The 22,854-nt window shown below is 33.3% G+C and overlaps 4 protein-coding genes across 6 annotated transcripts; 3 read left to right on the forward strand and 1 right to left on the reverse strand.

The window, feature by feature from the left end:
• Positions 1-2,357: 2,357 nt before the first annotated feature.
• LOC8280682 (CLAVATA3/ESR (CLE)-related protein TDIF) lies at positions 2,358-3,240 on the forward strand. Its single transcript, XM_002518068.4, has one exon. It carries the CDS (start codon positions 2,531-2,533, stop codon positions 2,879-2,881), a length of 351 nt encoding a protein of 116 aa, XP_002518114.1. The 5' UTR covers positions 2,358-2,530; the 3' UTR covers positions 2,882-3,240.
• Positions 3,241-4,402: 1,162 nt separating this feature from the next.
• On the reverse strand, positions 4,403-6,020 carry LOC112534677 (glycine-rich cell wall structural protein-like). Its single transcript, XM_025157165.2, has one exon. It carries the CDS (start codon positions 5,750-5,752, stop codon positions 4,673-4,675), a length of 1,080 nt encoding a protein of 359 aa, XP_025012933.2. The 5' UTR covers positions 5,753-6,020; the 3' UTR covers positions 4,403-4,672.
• Positions 6,021-10,906: 4,886 nt separating this feature from the next.
• LOC8280681 (transcriptional corepressor LEUNIG_HOMOLOG) lies at positions 10,907-22,547 on the forward strand. 3 transcript variants are annotated; one of them, XM_015718615.3, is made up of 21 exons: positions 10,907-11,213; positions 11,356-11,421; positions 11,529-11,626; positions 11,855-11,964; positions 12,065-12,348; positions 12,426-12,480; positions 12,587-12,698; positions 13,603-13,652; positions 13,729-13,998; positions 14,148-14,216; positions 14,388-14,615; positions 15,091-15,232; positions 15,311-15,420; positions 17,262-17,411; positions 17,647-17,802; positions 17,916-18,032; positions 18,134-18,331; positions 18,698-19,885; positions 19,990-20,076; positions 20,169-20,264; positions 22,294-22,547. In XM_015718615.3, the coding sequence occupies exons 2-18, from the start codon at positions 11,366-11,368 to the stop codon at positions 18,839-18,841; spliced, it is 2,349 nt and encodes a 782-aa protein (XP_015574101.1). In that variant the 5' UTR covers positions 10,907-11,213; positions 11,356-11,365; the 3' UTR covers positions 18,842-19,885; positions 19,990-20,076; positions 20,169-20,264; positions 22,294-22,547. The 3 variants fall into 3 exon arrangements, with proteins under 3 accessions (XP_015574101.1, XP_015574100.1, XP_048235068.1); XM_015718614.3 differs by having other exon boundaries at positions 10,908-11,213; positions 12,426-12,501; XM_048379111.1 differs by lacking the exon at positions 11,529-11,626 and having other exon boundaries at positions 10,909-11,213; positions 12,426-12,501.
• On the forward strand, positions 19,745-20,273 carry LOC8280680 (NADH dehydrogenase [ubiquinone] 1 beta subcomplex subunit 8, mitochondrial). The gene is made up of 3 exons (XM_048379286.1): positions 19,745-19,885; positions 19,990-20,076; positions 20,169-20,273. Exons 1-3 carry the CDS (start codon positions 19,745-19,747, stop codon positions 20,271-20,273), a joined length of 333 nt encoding a protein of 110 aa, XP_048235243.1.
• Positions 22,548-22,854: the final 307 nt, after the last annotated feature.

Consider the following 22,854-nt stretch of genomic DNA (forward strand, 5'->3'; position numbering starts at 1 on the left):
CACTTGCTTTCAAATGTCCTCTCCCGAGAAACTTCTCACCATATATTGACCTATACATATATTTTATATGCTTAAAACCTTTCTGTAAAAGATTTCCAGACTTTTGCCAGGAATCACGCAGATTAGTTAGTGGCCTTAAGATATGTCATTTAATTTCACATTAATCCCAGCTTTGCAGTTTGATCAGGCTGCTCATTTATAAGATTTGCATTTTTAGATGAATTTAATCAGGCAATTAGAATAATTCGGTACCTTAGTTTAATAGTAAAGTGAGACTATTTTAAGACTGGTGTGATTATGTGGCTAACAAAGTTTTAATCCTTCTTTTTGCCAATAGATAGATTTTAGAATCCATAGAGATTGAAATAGCCAAAACTTTAATTTTAATTTTTAAATGAGATTTGTAGGCCAACTAATGACCTACCCAATCGTAGTGTACTCTAGAATAGAAAAACAAACACAAAGCTAAAGGCCCAAAAATTATAAAGTTCATCCATAATTAAAACAAGAAACCCTAATTTATCAACACATTATAAAGTTCATCCAAAGATTATACAGTCTTTGCAGCCGTCGCAGCCACCGGCATATTTTGGACTCTATAACACATAATCATAAATACCCTTTATCTCTAATGGATCTTTTAAGCTTTAAAATTCTTGTTCTTCATTGATTTTCAATAAATCTAAAAAAAGTTTAATTTTTTTTGCATATTTACTAGTTAAAAGATAATGTTCTCAATTATGATTTTATAAATGACTCTGGATTTACTTCTTCGATTGCCTAACTTCATTTTTAATTAATGAAATAATTTAAGTGTTAATATGATTAAATTTTAAGGATCGTTTGATTTTGAGACAGAAAGAGTGCATCTCTAGGGTGAAATTCAACGAGGATAAAAGGCGTTTGCTCAAGAAAAATCCATGTTTGTTGTCGTATGTGTGCGTCTTTACGTGGAAAATAAGTTGCTCTTTGCCATGCATGCGAAGGATTTTCTTTTCATTGCTATTCTTTCGGCCAATATATTAGGATGCAAATCCTGATAAGTCAGCAGTCACCGCAGCCCGCAGACAATAAAGGTAGAGATATATATGAATATATATATATATAGAGAGAGAGAGAGACAGATGCTTTTCTTAGGCCGCAATCACATTGAGCTTAAAAGCTAGCCCAATTGTTATTATGTTTTTAGAATTGAATTCACATTGTCCAATCAAAATCTTAAGTCAGATTTGTAATCTTAGAGATGATTCTGTGTTGCTGAATTCTAACTTATTAAGGCTTTAACCAGTTACACTTCAATTATTATGATCTCATTTGTTTTGGTTGTCAATCATCACTTTTATTTTCTGGATTCATTTATGGCATAGTACAATTTTATGATAAAAAAAATTTGTGCCATAGTTACTTTAATAAATTATATAAATCATTTACTCCATCAGTAAAACTAAATAAATTACTCTATCAGTGTAATTTTTACCGATATAGGTTTTTTTGTTGATGTGGAATTTTTTTTATTAATATAATATTAAATAATTGAAATATATTTAGATTATTTAATATCAAAAAGTATATATTAATTGTTTTTTTTTTATGGGTACTCTTGCATAAGTGAGTATTTATTTTCAGTTATTTTGTAGAATAGGTTTATAAAGGAAGTGGGGACCCATAAATCAGATCATGGAGACAAGTCCTGAAATTTTCACAAGTAAAGAGAAGTGTAGTGATATTAAGCTTTAATTTACTTTTCAGTGTGGTTCTGTTTCTTTATTTCAAATTTTATATAACACCACCTGTTATTCTTAATTTCTTGAGTAATAACCAAAGCCACACATCTCTTTACCTCTTTGATTGCCCAGCCATCCAGATGGAATGATCATTATGCTTTTCATACCATGACCCCATACTGACCTTCTTTATTAATCTTACAAGAATTAGCTAGAGTTGCCTTCATTTCATTATTGAAAATCTCTAACCAAATTAAACTCTTATTTCAGTATTTTGAGATTGTAATTTAGGTGAATTTTCACTTTTATAATAAATTTAAAAAAAATTATACTTTGTTATGGAGTCCACGGTCGGTTAGTTCTTTTATAAATTATAAAAGATAATATTAAAATCTATAATTAATTTTATTTTTTCTAGACAAGGTCTTCACAGACATACATTATTAATCCAGCTGAATCTTGAAGCCGGTTTTTCTTTAATCACATAATTATTGATAATATTTTGGTCCTTATATTAATTATTTTATAATTTAAACTCACTTGAAATTTACTAGCAACAAGAAGGGTAATAATGGAATCACGAAAGAACGTGACAGCACATTTATACCAACCTTATTATATATGACTTCTTAATGCATCAAACAAAGAAGCCTTGAATTTTAGAACCTCCTTGTACCATATCTGCAAGATATAGCTAGCTAGCTACAACTTTATTTTCTTTAATTAATTACCTTTTTTCTTTTTTCTTTTTACATTTATTTTGTCTAGCCAGTCCCTTTTGGTTTGATTTGGTGTTTAACTGGTTCATGGATATTGATCCCTTCTGGAGTACTGGGGGGTGGTTTATAGAAATTACTGGTTCAACTTTCATGGCACCAGCTGTTCCTGAAACCTCATCGTCGACAAGATCACAAGCTACGTTGCTGTTTCTTGGCCTTTTTCTCTTCTTGGTTGTTCCTCTTCTTGCTCGTCCTCTTGATTTCCCTAAGAGATTCATGGCTTCAACTGCAGAATTGCATCCTCAACAAACAAAGCATACACATCCTTCTTCTGCTGCTGCTGTTAGCACCGCTACAATTTCTGGTTCTTCTTCAGGACAACAGTTTAAAGCAGCTGCACATGAAGTACCTAGCGGTCCAAACCCTGAATCCAACTAGTAAGCAAGAAAAAAAAAATGAAGGGTCTGGTTCAATGTTCAATTTCACAATCATCACCTTTTCTGGCCAATGTCATAATCATTAATTATCCCCATCATCATTCTCTCTCTATATATATATATGTCAGCCAAAGACATCAATGAGTTTCCCTTTATCATCATCATCATTATCTTTTTGCCTAGCTAGCTAGCTAGCATGCATGTGAATAGCAAGTAACACTTCATTTCTTTCTTGATGTGTGCAAGTATGTATCTTGATATGCCATTTAAGTGTAAGACATTTTCAAAGCAGCAAGAATAAGTTATATTTGTATATACTAAATATTCATACATCTATAAGTCAGTCTTTGCCTTTTCTTTTTTTCCTTTTCCTTTATGCTTTCCAGTGCTTTTCGGATGCATAATTAAATTTATTTAAGATTTTGCTAGTTGCTAAAAAATAACCTGCAATGTCGTTATATTATAGTCTCCTTCAGCAGGATGGTGTGCCTTGAACAATAATGGCAGACTCGATTACCAATTGAAGTACCTAAAGTATAATTAGCTTGAGCAGATTAGTGGGTGTAACTGTAAAGTAAGTGTGAAGAGATGAATGGTGTCAGGTCAGTGGTGAAGAGTGAGCAAGCAGTACATTTTGGTTCTATGCCTATGACAGTATTACTATTGAAGCGAAGAGATTATTTGATTTCTAATTTTCTTTTGCATTTGTCTGGATTAAGACACGAAGCACGAGGAAGCTGACACCAAAAAAAATAAAAAAGTCATAAGATACGATTTGATATAATCATAAAAGGAGAAACGACAATGATTGGGGCTCACCCATATATTGTTCAATCGCACTCAATATAATACACATACATTTACACTCACTTTTTCTCTGCCAGCAAAAGCGCAAACTCAATTATTTCCCTGATTACTGTTATAGCTTAAGACTACATTTGATTCTTGACCAATATCTGTTGCGGGTGAGAGCTGTGATTTTCGTTACAAATTTGGATCAGTGAATTTTAGGCTCCCAACTCTAAAACTGTAATATCGATTAGAATGGCTTTTGTTGTGGAGAAGAAAAGTGGGAGGGAGACACCCGAAGGCTAAGGCTGAGCCACTGAAAAATGGCTTTGAGGGAGATCCCAGGCCAGCAAAATAGATAATGCTGGTAGCCAATGAAGCATTATTACTGCATGTATCAGACATAAAATAAATGCAATTGAAGTCGAGTCATGAGATCGGTTTTCAACTGTCAGGGGTATATTTATTTTGAGTCCTAACCCATGTGTGTGTACAATATATATATATATACACACAGTAGGTGAGAGCTTTTAATTTTGTGTTGTTGCAGAAGCTGCTTTTATCTCTTCCATTATGATTTATTTATCACTTCTATTTTGGTACAATTTTGTCTCCTCTTTTATTCTTAAGGTTGAATATGGTTTGAATATTTTTTTCATTCCAAAGACCATGAGCCCATCAGGATAAGGTGTAGTAGACAAGTAAAAACATAAATCCTGAAAAAGCCATTCGGTACACCAAAATGGACATGCAGTTACTTGGATGTCGCGAATTACAAGCTTAAAAAACAAGCACACTCTTAAGAAAATAAAAAATACACATTACATGAAGAATATGTCAATTAGGATGTCTTAAATAAATTTTTTTCAATTGCTTAGTAAATATATATTCGGGAAAGAGGCTGCTGCTCCATTTCGCGAGTCATATAGCTAATGAATGCACCCTGAGCAGAGTATCACCCTTTTTTTTTTACTTATTGTTTCTGCTGCTAAACAGGTTAAATTTAGTGGCCACCGCCACCCCCAGCTCCAAACCCACCTCCACCGCCAAATCCAGCACCACCACCGCCACCAAAGCCTCCTCCAAATCCACCACCTCCACCCCCACCTACACCGCCACCGATACCTCCACCTTTGCCAAAACCTCCACCAGCCCCAAAGCCTCCTCCAGCACCACCTCCTCCACCAAATCCACCACCGCCACCAGCACCGCCTCCGCCTCCTCCTCCTCCACCACCTCCTGCCCCACCACCAAAGCCACCTCCTGCACCCCCGCCTACGCCACCACCTAAGCCTCCTCCACCTCCCCCACCAAGTCCACCTCCTCCTCCTCCACCACCTAGGCCCCCGCCATGTCCACCTCCTAAACCTCCACCAGCTCCCCCTCCTAGTCCACCACCACCCCCCAGACCACCACCATGTCCACCGCCTAGACCACCACCACCTCCTAAGCCTCCACCATGCCCGATGCCACCACCTAGACCTCCCCCATGCCCAATGCCACCACCTAGACCACCACCATGTCCACCTCCTAAACCACCACCAGCACCTAGACCGCCACCATGTCCACCGCCTAAACCACCACCACCACCTAGACCGCCACCATGCCCAATGCCGCCACCTAGACCGCCACCATGCCCAATGCCACCACCTAGACCTCCACCAGTTCCTCCACCTCCACCTAGACCTCCACCAGCTCCTCCACCTAAACCTCCACCTCCTCCTAGACCTCCACCAGCTCCACCTCCAAAACCTCCACCTGCGCCACCTCCTAAACCCCCACCTCCCCCTAATCCACCACCAGCTCCACCACCAAAACCACCTCCTGCACCACCGCCTATACCACCACCACCACCAAAACCGCCGCCAGCACCACCTCCAATACCACCACCACCAAACCTACCATGTCTAAACCCTTTCTTATAAATACCACGCCCCAAGCCTCCTCCTAAAGGACGATGAAAGAACAAATGCTTATCATCTTTATCATCAACACTAACATGATCATCCGCCAATACTAAAACATTGAAAAAGAAATTCCACAACAACAGAGAACCCACAATACAACGAGCATGAACACCCATTATAAGAAGCTAAACTGCGCTTACCTGTTCTGCAACGAGAGTGTGCATGATATATTTATAACTAGAATTCGCTTCAAAAAAAAAAAAAGCTCAGCTGTCACGTCTGCAAGAGTAAATGAGGCTCATCTGCCTCTAGACAATAAATTTATTGGTCCAACTGTCCTCCCCCAACAATCCCATGCACACAGGTTTTTGAAATGATGGCACTATCTATCACATGTCATATTAAAATTGCACTTGCAGGAGATTAAAGTTTTGACTTTTATTAGGGTTTCTTTGAAACCTGTTATCATGTAGTAATTATAGTGTTTTTTAATAATCCAAAAGATGGAGTCAAATTGCACTGCATTAGTTGGTTCAGTCTTGAAGATGAGGCTGAAAACTCTCCAAAAAAGGCTAAATGATAATGTGATATCATTTATCATTTAATGGCACTTTGACCTCTTCTCATTGCCATTGAGAGATCAGCGACTAAACTAGCTGGCTATACCTATAAGTGCATGCCCAGCCACAATCAGATACTTTTCTTTTTCCAACTTGCGTTGTCTTTCATACATCGAAAAATGTTGCTGTGGTCGATTAATTATTCATCATCCTTATTATTATATTATTATTATGACTTAATACATGTATAAACACCTGTATTTATAAAAATTAGTTAGATAGCACCTTGTACTTTATATTTGACCTATTAGACACTTAAATTCGATAAATTTCTAGTACTTAAACACCTATAGTTTTGAAGATAAGAATTGATATACACATCATTCAATCGAGTTGACACATAAGTTTAAATTAGTGACATGATGGACACCTCATGTTGTATGTAATCTTTTCTCCCAAATTTATCTCCCCCCTCCAACTAACCTCTCAAAATTTCTCCTAATTTTAAAATAAAATCCCTAATAAATTTTGTCAATATCCTTCGGTTTTCATTATCTTTATCTTTATCTTTTTACTTGCTAACTCTTTTTTATCATTATCTTTTTAATCATTACTTTTCATTGATTTTTTTATTTTCTCTAAATTCATTTATTTTTCTTCTTTTTATTTCCTCTTCTATTTGCCAAATTCATCAACCATTAGCACTACCAAAGTAAATGTGTGATCTGTCATTGTTTTGGCCGTGGAATCAACAAAGAAACCACAACAACTCTCTTGTAAAATGGTGCTGGTTGTCACAGTTATTATATCATCATCGAATAACAGTGACAGCAATGTACTTAAAAATTGAAAATATTTTTCAAGAATGGCTCTCCCCCTATCCATGGCAAAGTGACATTTAGATCTAGATTCATATTCAGAACTCAATGTAAAAATATCACTGGATTTATACCCAGAAGTCAAAGTGACATTTGCATTTGCCTTTGTTTTTGTTACTGTTCTTATTACGTAATTTTTTTCTAAATTTTTTTTAAATTATATAACTCATTTTTCGCTAATACTAATTTTTTTTATGTTGGATTTTCAATTTTTATGAAAAATAAACGAACAGAAAATAATTGCAAAATATAAAAAGTCTTTTGAGAAAAAAGGTGTTTGATAGGTCAAATTCAATGTATAGGGTGTTATATGACTAATTCTTATAAATACAAGTTTCTTTGTATGTATGTATGTATGTATGTATGTATATATGTATGTATGTATGTATTATTATTATTATTATTATTATTATTATTATTATTATTATTATTATATTTTTGGCATTTTGAAGATCAATTGTCTTGTGTTTTAAACTATATATATTAATGATTTTCACACGTAGATAGTGATGATATATGATATTTAATTTCAGTATTTTAATGCTAATTTATATCAATATAAATAATATATTCATAATAAATTCTTATTCAAGTTTAAAGCATACTAATTATGTTAAGTTATAAATATAGTTAACATATTAATTAATAATTTTAAAAGATAAAAAAATATTAGAAATCTTACTGCAAAAAATTCTAAGATATTAGAGAGCTTATTAGATAAAACTCCAAAATATTAGATTTTATTATGATATTTAATTATGTAATTTGTCAAATCTTTATTTTGTTTATTAAATTTATTAGTAATTAAATTTTATACATCCAGATTTATATAAAGATGCAATTTAATTTTTACAAATTACAATCAAATTATAGATGACTGATAAATTTAGTAGCTCATAAGTTTGCCGCACATCCATGTTATTTTATGGAGCGTCTGCGCTAGCCTTGCTTTTGAGTTTATATATTTTCATCTTTAGAGATTCTTATTTAGGCTTGATATATATATTACAGCTAATAGCAGAGTAATACATTTTTATAAGTATTTTATATTTTAGTATTAGATAATTGACATATATTTCATCATTTAAAACTAATGAATATGTGTCAATCATCTATCAGTTCGGTGTATAAGTAGGAACATATATCAAGTTTTTTCTTTATATCTTCTCATTTTTATGCGGTTATTAAAGAGAGAAAATGCAACATCATAGAAATCAAGTTTCAAAACTTTCTCTTGATAACTTATTTTAATATTTTCTATTTAGTTGGTTAGTTGCTGTCGTAAATAATTAAACTGGGCTCCGAAAAAGTGGCCCCTCCGTCGCAATATTTGAGCCTTATCGAGAAATTTTGAACTGAGATTTGGTGGGTGCACCAGTACCAATCAGCGCAATACATGGGCCACGCGCGATGGGCCCGTAACAAGCCATCTTAATGGACCCTTTTTATCAGATAAAGTAAATTAATCCGTTTGAGCACATGACTTGCTCATCAATATATGTATATTAAAAATGTTTAATTATTAAATAAAACCTGTAATTTAAATTTGTTTGAGGGGGAAATATAATGTCGTACATGTTCCAAAGAATCTGAAAAAAATAGAATTACGAATCCAATATTTCTGAAGAAGTTAAAATAAAAATATAAAGAAAATTATAAAGAGCTTAAATTTTTTTTAGAACCCTTAAATTCCACCATTAATGTTGAGTGGCATGCTTCGTGTTTATTTGAAAATGGAAATGTAATTTTAATTACTTAACACCTTGAATGGTTTATCCTATATTTATGGGGATTCCATAAATGTTTCATTTTATAAAAGGAAAAAGTTTGAAATTATTAGAATTTTTTAGAGATTGAATGTAGTTCATGATCTAATATGTATGAAATAAAAACTTCATTATCGATCACGAGAATTTTTATAAATTTTTTTTATTTGCTTCTCTTCGATAGAATTTTATGTTTTCTGAATGGATCCTAATTTAATAATTTGAATTTACAAATATTCACATCTGAATTATAATTTAACTTTTATTGTATGAGCCTAGTATATTTAAGGCGAGATTTATTAATGGCAAAAGGTATTATTTTATTAATATTTGTATAATGGATATGAAATATTATAATTTAAATTACTATTTTAAATTCGACTAAAGTAGTAGTTAAATAAATGAGTGACGAGCCAGCTAATACATTTGAGGTCAGATTCAATTAAAATCAAAATGACTAGAATTAGCTATATAATTATTTGGGACTTTATCTTTATAAATTTATTTGTATTTTTTATTTTCCAGTAATGTGGGATCCTTGACACTCCCTCAGATGCAATTGAAATTTAATTTTGATGAAAAGTTGTCACTTTTGAAACTAAATTTATTCCCGTAAAACTTGAAATTTAATTGGAACACAATAACAACATTGAATCAAGTTGGTGGAATTAAATATCCGAATGAAGATTTAAAAAATTAAAAAATCGAGTTAGACCTATTATGAAATTTAAATTATTTAATTAATGCGAGAGTTATACGAATGAGTTAGTATAGAGCTCAACTAATAAAATTGAGTTTGAGTTTAACCAAAATCAAAATAACTAGAATCAGAAACTTAATTAGTTGGACATTATATCTTTTTAAATTATTTGTATTGTTGATATTTTTTTAGGGATTAGATCTTTACCATGAAATATGCTCAAAATAAACCTAACCCTATTAATAATCTAACATCCATTTAGATTGCGCCACATACGTAATGATCAATTGTGCGCATCAATCATACGTTCCTATAAATATCAACCCCAGTTCTTAAAACAAGGCTTGGTTCATCCCTTCCATTTTGAAAGAACTGGATTTTAAATTAATTGTGAATTAGATCATCTTCAACTCTAATAAAAAAGAATTTCCAGCTAATACTATTAGGAGGAAATTTACATCTGCCACCCCAAATATGATTTAAAAAACTATGCCTAATTTTCCATGTCCTACGTGGATTTTAAATTGCTAGCATTGAATGCCCTAATTTTATAGTCTAAAAGCTAAACGCAAGCCATTCTAAAAATGAGAAAAATTAAAATTATTAATCACGAAAAAAATATAATAAGTGTATTTTAATTATATTTTTTAATATTTTAATTTAAAATAATATTTTAATTAACCAAAACTAATTTTATACTCTCTAAAAAATTATCTACGAACATCTGTCTAGAACTGATTTGTTTATTAAGAAAAATTTAACTGTTAATAAATTTAAAATTTATAAATAAGGTACATTAAATAACCTAGAAACAAATAGAATGGTTAGATCATGCAAAGAAACACAGCAAGTGCAAGCCTAATAGTCATATATGGGACAATTAGCCCAAAATAGGAAATTAGTTGAATAATGGATTCCTGCCTAATTGTGTGTGAGAGAGAATGTGTTGCCAAACCCATTTTTCTTGCATAAAGTATCTATTTAAATTCTTGGCCTTTTATCCATTTTCTGAATATTTTAAAACTTTTATCCTTCCTTATAAAGAAATTCCTAAAAGATTTAAAGAAAATAACCGAAAAATAAAAAGAAAGAAAAAGAAGAAGAAGAAAAAAGAGAAAATTATAGCAAAATAAGCTGTCGCACAGTTTTATTCACCTATTCTGCGATTCATCGTAAGTCCATCTGATGTGGCACAAAAACCCCACGGCCTTTTCTTAATTCCCTTTCGTCCACGTAAACACTCCATGCAGGCCGACGAATCTATTTCTATCATAATCCAACGGCTAGTATTAATCCCGCCCTTAGCTTTCGCCTCTGCACGTCGCTTAAACCGAAGAAACCCTTCAGTCCCTAACTTCCGAACCTTAGCTTCGGTTCTCCAAACCTCAGGCTCGGATCTAGCTCCTCTTTCTTCCTTTCTTGCTCTCTGTTAGAAAAATAAAATAAAAACAATAAAAATCTTTCTTGCAGCTCACTAATCCCGATTTTCTTTTTTCTTTTTTTTTTTCTTTTTCAATTTTACTCGGTAAAGGAGTTGTGTGTTACTGAAAAAAATCTAGTGTTCTGGATCGTAATCGAAGATTATTGCGTTAAGTATTAAAATTAATATTTTTATTTTGGTGATAAATTCAGAGGCAATGCTTTGATCACAATGGAGATCGCTATTATTGTACGGATTGGAGATTCTGTGTAATGCAGGCTTTTTGATCCATTTTAAATTATTATATCCTGAGGTTTGTTTGTTTAATTTTCTTAATTTTCTTTACTAAAAAATTATTTAATTAATGTAGCTTGATTGAATTGAGTGGGATAAAAATTTTGGATTTTGCAATTGAGTTTGATTGGATTAAATTTGATTGCTTTTTTCCGGAGCAGCTTTGGTTTTATGTTCTTTTCTGGAGCTGAAGCCATGGCTCAGAGTAATTGGGAAGCTGATAAAATGTAGGTGCTTTTTGCTTCTTTTTGAGTTTTTGTACTTGTTGCAATTTACTTATATGTGAAGAAATAAAGTTGAAAACTTTTCATGTTTTATTTTGATGTATGGATAGGCTTGATGTGTACATATATGATTATTTGGTGAAGAAGAAATTACATGCTACTGCAAAGTCTTTTATGACTGAAGGGAAAGTAGCTCCAGATCCAGTAGGTAAATTTTGCACTTGAAAAATATAGTTTTTAGACCACTTTTTGAGTGACGTACTTATAGTTGATATAGAGTTAAAGACATGAAAAATTAATGATGTGACCATTGACAACAATTGCTTTGCTTTGGAATGAAAAGTGAAAATTTGGCTTTTTAAGAAAAAACAAAAATTGCAGATTTTTCTTGATTGGCCACTTAAATATAATGTATAATACTATCTCAAATATGCAGCAATTGATGCTCCTGGAGGGTTCCTTTTTGAATGGTGGTCTGTCTTTTGGGACATTTTTATTGCAAGGACAAACGAGAAGCATTCAGAAGCTGCTGCAGCATATATAGAGGTGGCTTTTTAAGATGTGAAATTCTATTTTTTTAAGCTTGCTAATTATGTTTCTTGTGTTGATTTTTCCTATTTTCCTTTATTATGATCTTGATGTATAGGCACAACAATTCAAAGCTAAAGAGCAACAACAGCTGCAAATACAGCAGTTGCAGCTAATGCGTCAAGCTCAGTTGCAACGAGGAGGTCCCAATAATCCAACTCTTGGTGGTCCAGTAAATGCTATTGGTTCTGAAGGAATGCTTGGGCAATCAAATGCCAGCGCAATGGCAGCAAAAATGTATGAAGAAAGAATGAAACATTCTAATCCAATGGATTCGGAAACATCACAGCCTCTCCTTGACTCTCGGATGCCTCTACTGAAACAGGCAACAAATCATCCTGGGTAAATTCAGTCATTATCTTTACTAGACAAGTCTTCTCATACTTTCTGTGTGTGCTGACTTTTTTCTACTGACACAGCCAATTGGTTCAAGGAAATTCTGGTAGCATTAGTGCGGCACTGCAACAAATCCAGGCACGAACCCAACAGACTACTGTAACTACCTGGACAAGATGTTACAAGATTTGGTGCTACTTTCTCTATTATCTTTATATGGTTGGTGATTGCTTTGCATTTGCAGGACATCAAGAGTGAAGTGAACTTGGGTGCTGCGCAAAGATCTTTGCCTATGGATCCTTCTTCCATTTATGGCCAAGGAATCATGCAGTCAAAACCTGGAATAGGAAATGCAGGTATGATACATATTATTCCTCTAGTGGAGAATAAGAATTTTAGACAAGGATATGGTGATATGCCTTAATAATGAAACTTCGGTGAAGTGATGTCTGCTTTCTTTCCTATTCCTCAATTGCTAAGTCTTTAGGCATCTATATTTCAAGAATAAAATTGTACAACTAATTTCTTTTTATTTAAATATAAATTAGATAAAGCTTGAGAACATCAACCTCCTTGGATTCTTACTATTTTCCCAATGAGTTGTTCTTCAACAAAAAACTCTGTATATGTTAGATGCTTATTTCAAAAGACCTATGTGATTTGGTATATTAAGAAAAGCAGTCCTTCTGTAAAACTGAAAAGCAAAAGTAAATGCTTGCCTGAGTAGCTTGTGCCTTGGTTCTAGGTAAAGATTGTAATTTAACATAATGTGTAGGATGACAATATGGTAAGGTAGAAAGGCCTTCAGTATATAATGCATGCAGTTGCGCAATGTTTCAGTTTCTTCATGTTCTAATTGGCATTTTCAACTAGTAATTGAGACATTAAAGCACTAGGTTGCACAAGTCACAGTAGAGGAAAAAACTTCTTTCATCAATTGAAGGCATGTAAATGATTAGAACTCGACTTGGATGTCTCAAGGTCATGTTCTTCTGTTTAGTTGTATTGGTCTAACCAAATGAGAAATGATGTTTCCAGTTTGGCCTTGCTTCAGTACATGTGCTGGTGCTGAAATATCTATGCTAGAGAACGGTGTATGACTAACTAATTCTTTTTTATTCTTTTCTTTGTGTTTACTTATTAAGTTGGCTTTCCTTCCAAAACTCTAGAAACAAATGTGCACAGTTGTTGTTTCTTGATTTGTAAGGTTTGGCATCTTTCCGTTTAATATTTTTTAATTACTTGTTCCATAATTTTCAGGATTGAACCCTGGAGTCAGCAGTCTTCCATTAAAGGGGTGGCCCTTGACAGTAAGTTATATGCTGAAAGTGATTTGCTTCTGGGAATTCATTTGCTCATTACCAACTCTATTGTCATATTAATTAGGTTATTGATCAAATTCGACCAAGTTTGGGAGCACAAGTTCAAAGGCCTCTTTTGCATGGTGCAAATCAATTTCAGCTTTTGCCACAGCAACAGCAACAGCTTTTGGCCCAGGTTCAAGCACAAGGCAATCTTGCTAACTCGCCAATCTATGGAGATATGGATCCACGAAAGTTTAGAGGATTGCCTAGAGGCACTTTGCAAGCCAAAGATGGCCAACCAACTGCAAATGATGGATCTATTGGTTCTCCAATGCAATCTACATCATCTAAGGTAAGATTTCGTTCTTGAATCCATCAAAAAAGTCGTGACCCTTGATGATACCTGTACTCTCTCTTTTTTTAAAGTCGTGACCCTTTTTTTTAATCTTTTATCCGAGTTAATAGTTCTTAAAGTTTATTCTGCTAATTTTTCTTAAGCAGATGAATGTGCCACAGATGCAACAGTCATCCTCTCAACAACAAGATCCTATGCAGTCGCAGCAACCGCAGGTTTTGCATCTTAAATTGACAAAATTAAATGAAACTTAATTATATTTATCCCTTGCTACATATATGTATGAAGTTCTTCATTAATTAGTGGCAATCTGTACTCTCTCTTTTTTTAAATCTTTTAATATATTGCAAATAGTAAATAATCCTTGCTTGTTTATGGTGTAACAGAATAATCGGAAAAGGAAAGGTCCTACATCTTCTGGTCCTGCTAATAGTACTGGTACAGGAAACACTGTAGGCCCTTCTAATTCTCAACCATCAACTCCTTCAACTCATACTCCTGGTGAGGGAATTTCTACGGCAGGCAATGTGCAGCATGTCAATAGCATGCCAAAAGGCATGATGATGTATGGTACTGATGGAACAGGAACTCTTGCATCATCAACAAACCAATTGGTATGCGCTCTTACCAAATGTATCAGCGAAATAGTCTATAAGACTGAAGGAGACATAAAAGACAATGCTTAGTACCCATGACAACCACGTCCGCTTATGTAGTATATAATTAAAGTTTCAGGATTGACAGAATAATGTCCTACTTCTGATACTTACTTTCTGAAACAATTTTTTAAATTATAGCCACATTTCTTTCCAGTATCTATATGGAGGCCATCTTGTAGTCCGTTTTCTAATTAAAAATGGTATTATTTATCGATCTTTAATTACTGGACCATTTGTATTACTGATAATATTGATTTTATTCTTAGTTGTTACTTCACCTTTTCATGCAGATTGTAATTTAAATGCATTGGTTCTAAATGTGTATCTACCATTATACTTGCATTATAGTATTCCCCCTGAGTCTCCACCCAAAAACTGGCCCTTATCAGTCACTTCCAATATCGGCTTCCAACTTTGTATTTCATTGCAGGAAGACATTGAACATTTTGGAGACGTAGGCTCCTTGGATGATAATGTTGAATCTTTTCTCTCACATGATGATGGAGATGGAAGGGATTTGTTCAGCACGTTGAAAAGGAATCCTTCTGAACATGCAGCAGAAGCTTCCAAGGGTAAGTGCTGTTCCAATCTTCCTGTGATTGTATTTTTTTCAAAATGCTATAGTGAGATCTATGTTTTCTCCATCTCAGGTTTCTCCTTCAATGAAGTTGGCTCTATACGTAAAAGCAATGGTAAAGTTGTTTGCTGCCATTTCTCTACAGATGGGAAGTTATTGGCCAGTGCTGGGCATGACAAGAAGGTATAATGCATTAACAAAATATCAATTTATGCTAAGAAAGATCATGGTAAAAATTGATAACTTTGCTGTTGAATTTACTCACATAAATTTGAAATCTGAATTGCAAACTTAATAAACCACCTATTATGTGGTTCTGAAGATCTTATAACACCTAATCATCCAATCACTGAAACATTGCATTTATGATGGGATAATTCGTTTAGGGATAATGATGTCGGGAGTTCTAAAAGTTTTCTGCTTTTAGAATGAAGTATTAAAAGAACCTTTTATTTACCGTTAAGTATTGAAAGTTTATAAAATGACCTCAGTTAGTCCTAGTTTATTAAACCTATTGGTACTTGATTACACTGCCATTTTGCAACTCTTTTCCACATCGGAATGCCACTTAAGAATTAAAAGAAGTATCAAATTTTAAAGTTATTTTCTTTTTCTCTTTCATTTTGATGACCTTTCATCCATCTATTTTTCTCTCTTCCCCCCTCTTGTGTTTTTGTTCTTCTTTATCTTATTCAAATCAATTCCTAAAGATTTTTGAAATTCTCATCAAATTCTAACAACATATAGCAATGAGATTTCAATAGCAAAAAATGAACAACAATGCAACATTTTGTAGAATGAAAGTAAAGAAAGAATTGAAAGCTACAGATAAATGATTTCCATTTAATGAAGCAAACTACACAAACTCCAAACCACACAAAATCATTTGGACCCATTCAGAACTATAATTAAAAGAACACCTATAATCGTAATTCAAATCTCATCTCAAACTTCTAACACAACAACATTCAATAACAATAATAATGATACCCAACTACAAAATTCGAAGTCAACATATCTCCAATTTTCAAACAAGCATAGAGAAATTGAGATGAAGCTGGAATTCACAAAGGTATCTTGTTTGTCAATTGGAGTACAAAGTCACCCTGCAGTGATGATGAGGACTCTTGGCATTCTAGTTGTGACAATGGTGGTTGTGGTGTTATTGGTCACTTGAATACAATGAAAATGAAGGATTTTTGTGGTTGTTGGTTACTTTTTATAGTTTGGTTTTTCGGTTTATGAATTCTAAAGGATTGATGACTAATTGCGTAACATTAAGGATTTTGATGATTGAAAGATTAAAGTAATAGATGCAAGGACTGGTTTTCTTTTGCATGTTTTATCAACTATAATTGTGACAAAGCAGAAACGAAAGCAAGGAAAAAGAAAGAAAGAAAGAAAGAAAGAAGAAAGAGGAATAAGGGTATGGTATTAAAAGTAATTTGGTTAAGATAGTGGAAGGTAAGTTATGGTTCCCAATGTCAATGTGGCAGCTGAGATATGAGTTGGAGGCTGAGGTGTAAAGCTTTCCTAAAGAAAGAGTGTCACGTCATCGAGTTTTGTTAGGTTTGAAGACTAGGACTAGTGGAGGCCATTTTCAAAACTTGACCACAAAAAATTTTCATCTAGAGCTTATTTTAAGGAATGCTGAACTATTGGGAATCCTGAAGTTATTATCCTATTCTTTATGGAATACGAGCATTGGTTTTACAAGAAACTTGAATAATTTAATTAAGAACTGATTGAATGTGATATTGTTTACTTAATTTAATACGAGCATTGGTGCTACATGTAATATTACTCTTATGAGAACAGCATGAATAAAGTTTGTCATCACCTACAAATATTTTTTCTGTAAATTAACAAAAAGAGAACCATGCTTTTTATTGTCACAAAATCCCTGGGCAAGTTCTTTCTTTGTTAGAAGGGGAAAAAAGAAGTAAGAAAATGACATGTGAACTATGGATAATCAAATTTGTTGATAAGTGATGATGTGGATGCGTTTGTTTTCATGTCAGTAGGTTGTTCTTTGGAACATGGAAACTCTGCAAACAGAATGCACTCCTGAAGAACACAACCACATAATTACTGACGTTCGTTTCAGACCAAGTACAACTCAGTTGGCAACATCTTCATTTGATACAAGTGTTCGACTCTGGGATGCTGCAGAAGTAAATTTTCTTACATATGTAGTTCTTCTGAAATTAGTTTCGATCTATGTTTCAAGACTCCTGATTCCACTCTTTTGTTTATTTGTTATACTCATTGAAAGAACACCATCTTTTATGCATTTGAAAGATACAAAAAGTAGTCGGCATAAATTATTTGGTGTTGGTCAAACACCAAACATCTTTTACTATCTCGTTCTCCATAACAAAGGCAGTAAATATAGCTTATCTTTTGCAGCCAAGATATTCTTTGCAGACATATACTGGGCATACCTCACATGTAATGTCTCTTGACTTCCACCCCAAGAAGAATGACCTTTTCTGCTCGTGTGATGGTAACAATGAAATACGGTTCTGGAACATCAATCAGTATTCTTGCACCCGCATATCCAAGGCTAGCCTTTAGACTCTATTCTAACCTGTGTTGTTCTTAAGAAGTTTTATGTTGATTTTCTAATGGAATTGAATTCTTTTCCAAACCTAAATCTCATTTATTTGGTCGAGCAGGGAGGTATTGCGCAAGTAAGGTTTCAGCCAAGGATTGGACATCTACTAGCTGCAGCAGCAGAGAATGTTGTATCCATCTTTGATGTTGAGACTGACAGGCAAACGCATTCGTTACAGGTATCAGCATTAAATTTGAATGTCGCAAGCAAGAAAGCTCCATCTAAAAGACAAATAGTTTTAATGTATTAGCTTGTAAACAGAGACCTGTTGATTTTCAGGGTCACTCCACTGAGGTACACTCTGTCTGTTGGGATGTAAATGGAGATTACTTAGCCTCTGTCAGTCAAGAGTCTGTCCGAGTCTGGTCACTGGCCTCAGGAGAATGCATTCATGAACTTAGTTCCAGCGGAAATAAGTTCCATTCTTGTGTTTTCCACCCAAGCTATTCCACTCTTTTGGTCATAGGAGGCTACCAGGTGATATTTGCTTTTCTATGGTGCTCTGTAAATATATTTGCATTAGGATATTTCATGCATATATGAGCATTCCATTTGTTACGATGTTGCTTTTGAAATGAGCTTATTATGCTTCTATTTTTGCTCAAATGGGTGAAAATTGTTCCATTTTTAAGGTCATCATGAAGCAATTTTATTTATAACATAAATTAAAGTTATGCATTTGCATCTTAAAGAGAAAAATAAGTTGTTGCCTTCAATGGTATGCACAATGCCCATTGATGAGAAAATTTTGAAATTTAATATGATATGTAACTTGAAATTCTATAAATTCGAAATACTATTGATATTGTTTCTCATTTTTTCTTGATTATTATTCTCATCAAGTCACTGGAACTCTGGAACATGGCTGAGAACAAGTGTATGACGATTCCTGCTCATGAGTGTGTAATATCAGCTTTAGCACAATCACCGGTTACAGGAATGGTTGCATCTGCAAGTCATGATAAATGCGTGAAGATATGGAAATAAGTGATGCCAGTTATGAAGTCTTTGTAGCCCCTTATATTCTCAGGCTCATAGTTTCTTAAGAAAGCAGAAAAGTAAAAAGAAAAACAATAAAGATGAAAGTCCATTTATATGTTTGATCTGAATTCCTTTTAACTTGCATTATTTCCTTTGCCTTCATATGTAATAAGGGGCGATAGGTTCTCTTAGCAGCAGGGTGCAATTTGATCGTGTTGTATCTTGTGATAATTAAACAAGAGGTACATAGAATGTCCAAGACATTGGGAGTATACTTTGTTTTGAGTCGCTTATAAAGATGATGTGATTTACAAATATTTTTGAAATATTAGCCTTTTTAAGTACTAGTTAAAACATTTGTTTATGTGACAATTTTAATGCCACAATAACTTGAATGAGAAATCATTCTTAGAATAGCTTTATTTTTATGTGAGAATTAGGAAGTTTTGAACTAGTCTTTTTTTTTTTTTGGGTCTCATTTACTATTGTTAATATTAATGGAAGTTAAAAGTTTATCATATTGGGGAGAGCAAGGGGCTGTTTGTGTAATACAAGCCATTGGCAAACCTCATTATACCTCACATATTGCAATTATTTTTTGTTCAGATAAATTCAAACCCTTAATATACTTTGATTAGGTAAAAGTATTGCTATTATCTAACTAATAATATTTATATTTTATTTTATTAATTAATTATATACATCTACAGACTGATAAATATTCTTCTGAAAAAAAAGAAATCAATAAAATATGATAATCATGCCTCTTTCCTTCGAGAAGCAAGCGCGGTATGAAATGCCTTATCTAAGTTGGGCTAGGCCCATTTCATGACCCATTTAGTTGTTTCTACTAGACTGAGGAACTTACGAGAAAGAAGGCAGAGTACAGGAGACGAAAGAAAAAAAAAAATGGCAGCAGGAAGATTAAGCAACGTGGCGTCACGGATCATGGGAGGGAACGGCGTCGTTAGCCGTTCAATCGGTTCCTCTCTTCGCCTTCGCTCCGGCATGGGCCTCCCCGTCGGTAAACATATCGTCCCTGACAAGCCGGTCCGTGCATATTATCTATTTTTCAAGTTATTGACCCTTAAATCCCTAGGAGGAAACGCTTTGTTTTTATTTATTTATTTATTTTTGTTAATTCTATGCTTCAGCTTCCAGTAAACGAAGAACTAGTTTGGGACAACGGGACTCCGTTTCCTGAACCTTGTATTGATCGCATTGCCGATACAGTTGGAAAGGTAGTAATAATTAATTTTGAAGATTCAATTTGTTTGATTTTATGATTTTGCCGGGGTCAAATTTGTAATTTGGTTTTTTCCTTCGTTAATAGTATGAGGCATTGGCTTGGTTGTGTGGAGGTCTAAGCTTTTTTGCTTCACTTGGGCTTTTAGCTGTGTGGAATGACAAAGCATCTAAGATACCTTATGTAAGCTAATCTGCTTCTGCTTATTTATTTATTTATTTATTTATTTATTTTTCTTTTATTTGTCACATGCTTTAATTTACGATAATGTAGTAACTATAACTTTCTGAACATGAGAATTGAGTAAAATAGAATTCAATTTACTAGATTTCTTTCATTTTTTTAGACTTCCAAACAAGGGGATAAAGCAAATTGCTTTGTTGTAATTATGGTATCAGTTGATAAAACATTATATAAACAATTTGAGTTGATAAACATGTTATGAACTGTACTTTGATATAATTTTGACATTGTATATTGCTTTATTGAAGATCTTTTGGTTGTATGTCTGCTTTTATTATCTTATGGTATTGGTGACTGAGTTCTGTTGTTTACTGGAATACTAGCATCTTGTTCTTTGAACTTCTTCCAGAAAAAAAATAAAAAAGGTTTCATGAACTTTGCTTTTGGTGCAACTATGGACAAGTTTAATTTTTTGGTCAGTATTCATTCCATTCTTATTTTGTTAAATTGAATAGGAACGATGTGATGAGCGGCAAATCCATAACTGAATTTCAGGATCATTGTTGAATTTCTTGTAGCAATTTTACTTTCTGCATTTAGTGATCCAGTGTGAGATGTGGTGAAAGATTGAAATAAAATTAACCGAGTTTCATCTAGTTGATACTGAAATTTAAAATCCAGACAATAATGTACTAATAAATGATGGACTCCTCTTGTTGGCACTTGATTGTCATTCATTAACCTCGGTTATATCTTTTGAAAAGGTTTCTCATCCCTTGGTTTCTTCCATATCTTCTTATGCAACTGTTAGCATGTGCCGTACATATTTTCCCCTGTGGTTTTGAATTTTTCTATTGGAGAATAAAATGCTACATATGATTCTAATTTTATTTCAACTGCTATGTCTGTTGAGGAAGTTTTATCATTAACGGAGCTTGTAAATCCTTTCATGCCACAGTCAGAAATATATGCTCATCCTGGGTAACCTTAACCCCATCTTTTAAGAGAAATTGGCACTGGATTATTGTCCTTAGTAGATTTTTCAGAATGGATATTTTTATTGCTTATCCTACCAATTTCCAGCAAAGGTATCTGTAGTATTCTGCAGTTCCTTATATCCTTTGTATATGTTGAACATATTTGTTCTTCTTTCATTTTTTTCATTTTGGTCTTTTCTTTTTAAAGTTAAAATCAAACCATTTCTAATGTGCTTATTATTGTATGCTTTACTTTTGGTGGAAGTTACGGAAACAAGAAAAGGAAGTATTGCTAAATTCCTTTTTCTTTTAGATGCATACATTTATCGTTGCTTTTGAGACTGCTGTTTGGCTGGAAAAGAGAGTCCTATAACAAGTTTCTGTTGTAATTAAGATCCTTGATTTTAAGATGTTTCAATTTGAACCTTGGACAATTTAAAAATCTCAAGTTGAATCATGGGAGTGTTTTTCTTTTGTTACTTCTTTCAACTTGTCTTTTCGTCTAACAAAATTGACTTGAATTTTGCACATAAGAAGCTTGATTTGATATATAGTGTATGCATGAAACTGGTTTAGCGTTATGTAAGAACTCCTGAATAAGAAGCATAGAGTCTCAAAATTATTCAGCTTAATTTGATACACGAAAGTGGTTTAACGTTATGCAAGAACTCTTTTGAAGCAATTATAGGTCTGTCGTTGAATAATTTGGACTGTGTAAAGTTGCTTATAGTGAGAAATCTTTTTGACACAGCAGTCATAAAAGTTTAATGAAGTACTTGGTAAGAAGTTCGGGAACGAAAATTATCAAAATTTGATCTGAGAACTGAAATTCTCGCATTGTTCAAGGTTTGATCTGTAATGGTTCATGATTCCCCTTTGCTGCAGAGTTTAATCTCTATCTCTAAAACATGGGTGCTTCTTGTATATTATTGAGTAATGAGGTTATTTATCTTCTTCTTGCGCCGTAATACTGGAGCTGAGCTCAATAATGAAGTCTTAGCTAGCCATGCATAACATTTATCATTCTTGATTACTCCTGAACTTTACCTCAGGTGCCAAAAGTGTATCCGTATGACAACCTGCGGGCGGAGCTCGGCGGAGAACCTTAGGTTCATATTTGGTGCAAGCAATGAATTGTATCATTACCATTTTTCACATTCGTTTCCTTTTTGGTTCATCTGGCTGGTTTTGGGATCCCAAAAATAATTACTGTATGCTTTTGAAAAAGTCTGATTACTAGAACCTTCTGTATGACATTTTCTGTGAGTTGCTTATGCCAGTTTGGGAAGATAAAATTGGTTGTTTACTTGGTGTTTATTCTTTTCCTTTTAAATACAAATAGTAGATCTAAAAGATATTGAGAGTTTATATATTTTAACTTGTATTATTATGAATTTACTTTTTAAATTTTTTTTTGAAAAAGATATGGAATTATATTTATAAGATACTGATAGGATATAATTTTAAATAATTTTAATTTGTATTAATATGAAATTATTCAAATGAGATAAAATTATTATTTTTATTTTATATCTTATATTTGATATATGCGAATTGAATAACATTGTTTATTTTTTTTTATAGTAACTGGTGTATTTTGATAATACAAAAAT

Source organism: Ricinus communis, chromosome 9 (genome assembly GCF_019578655.1).
Source record: "Ricinus communis isolate WT05 ecotype wild-type chromosome 9, ASM1957865v1, whole genome shotgun sequence".
Lineage (NCBI taxonomy): Eukaryota > Viridiplantae > Streptophyta > Magnoliopsida > Malpighiales > Euphorbiaceae > Ricinus > Ricinus communis.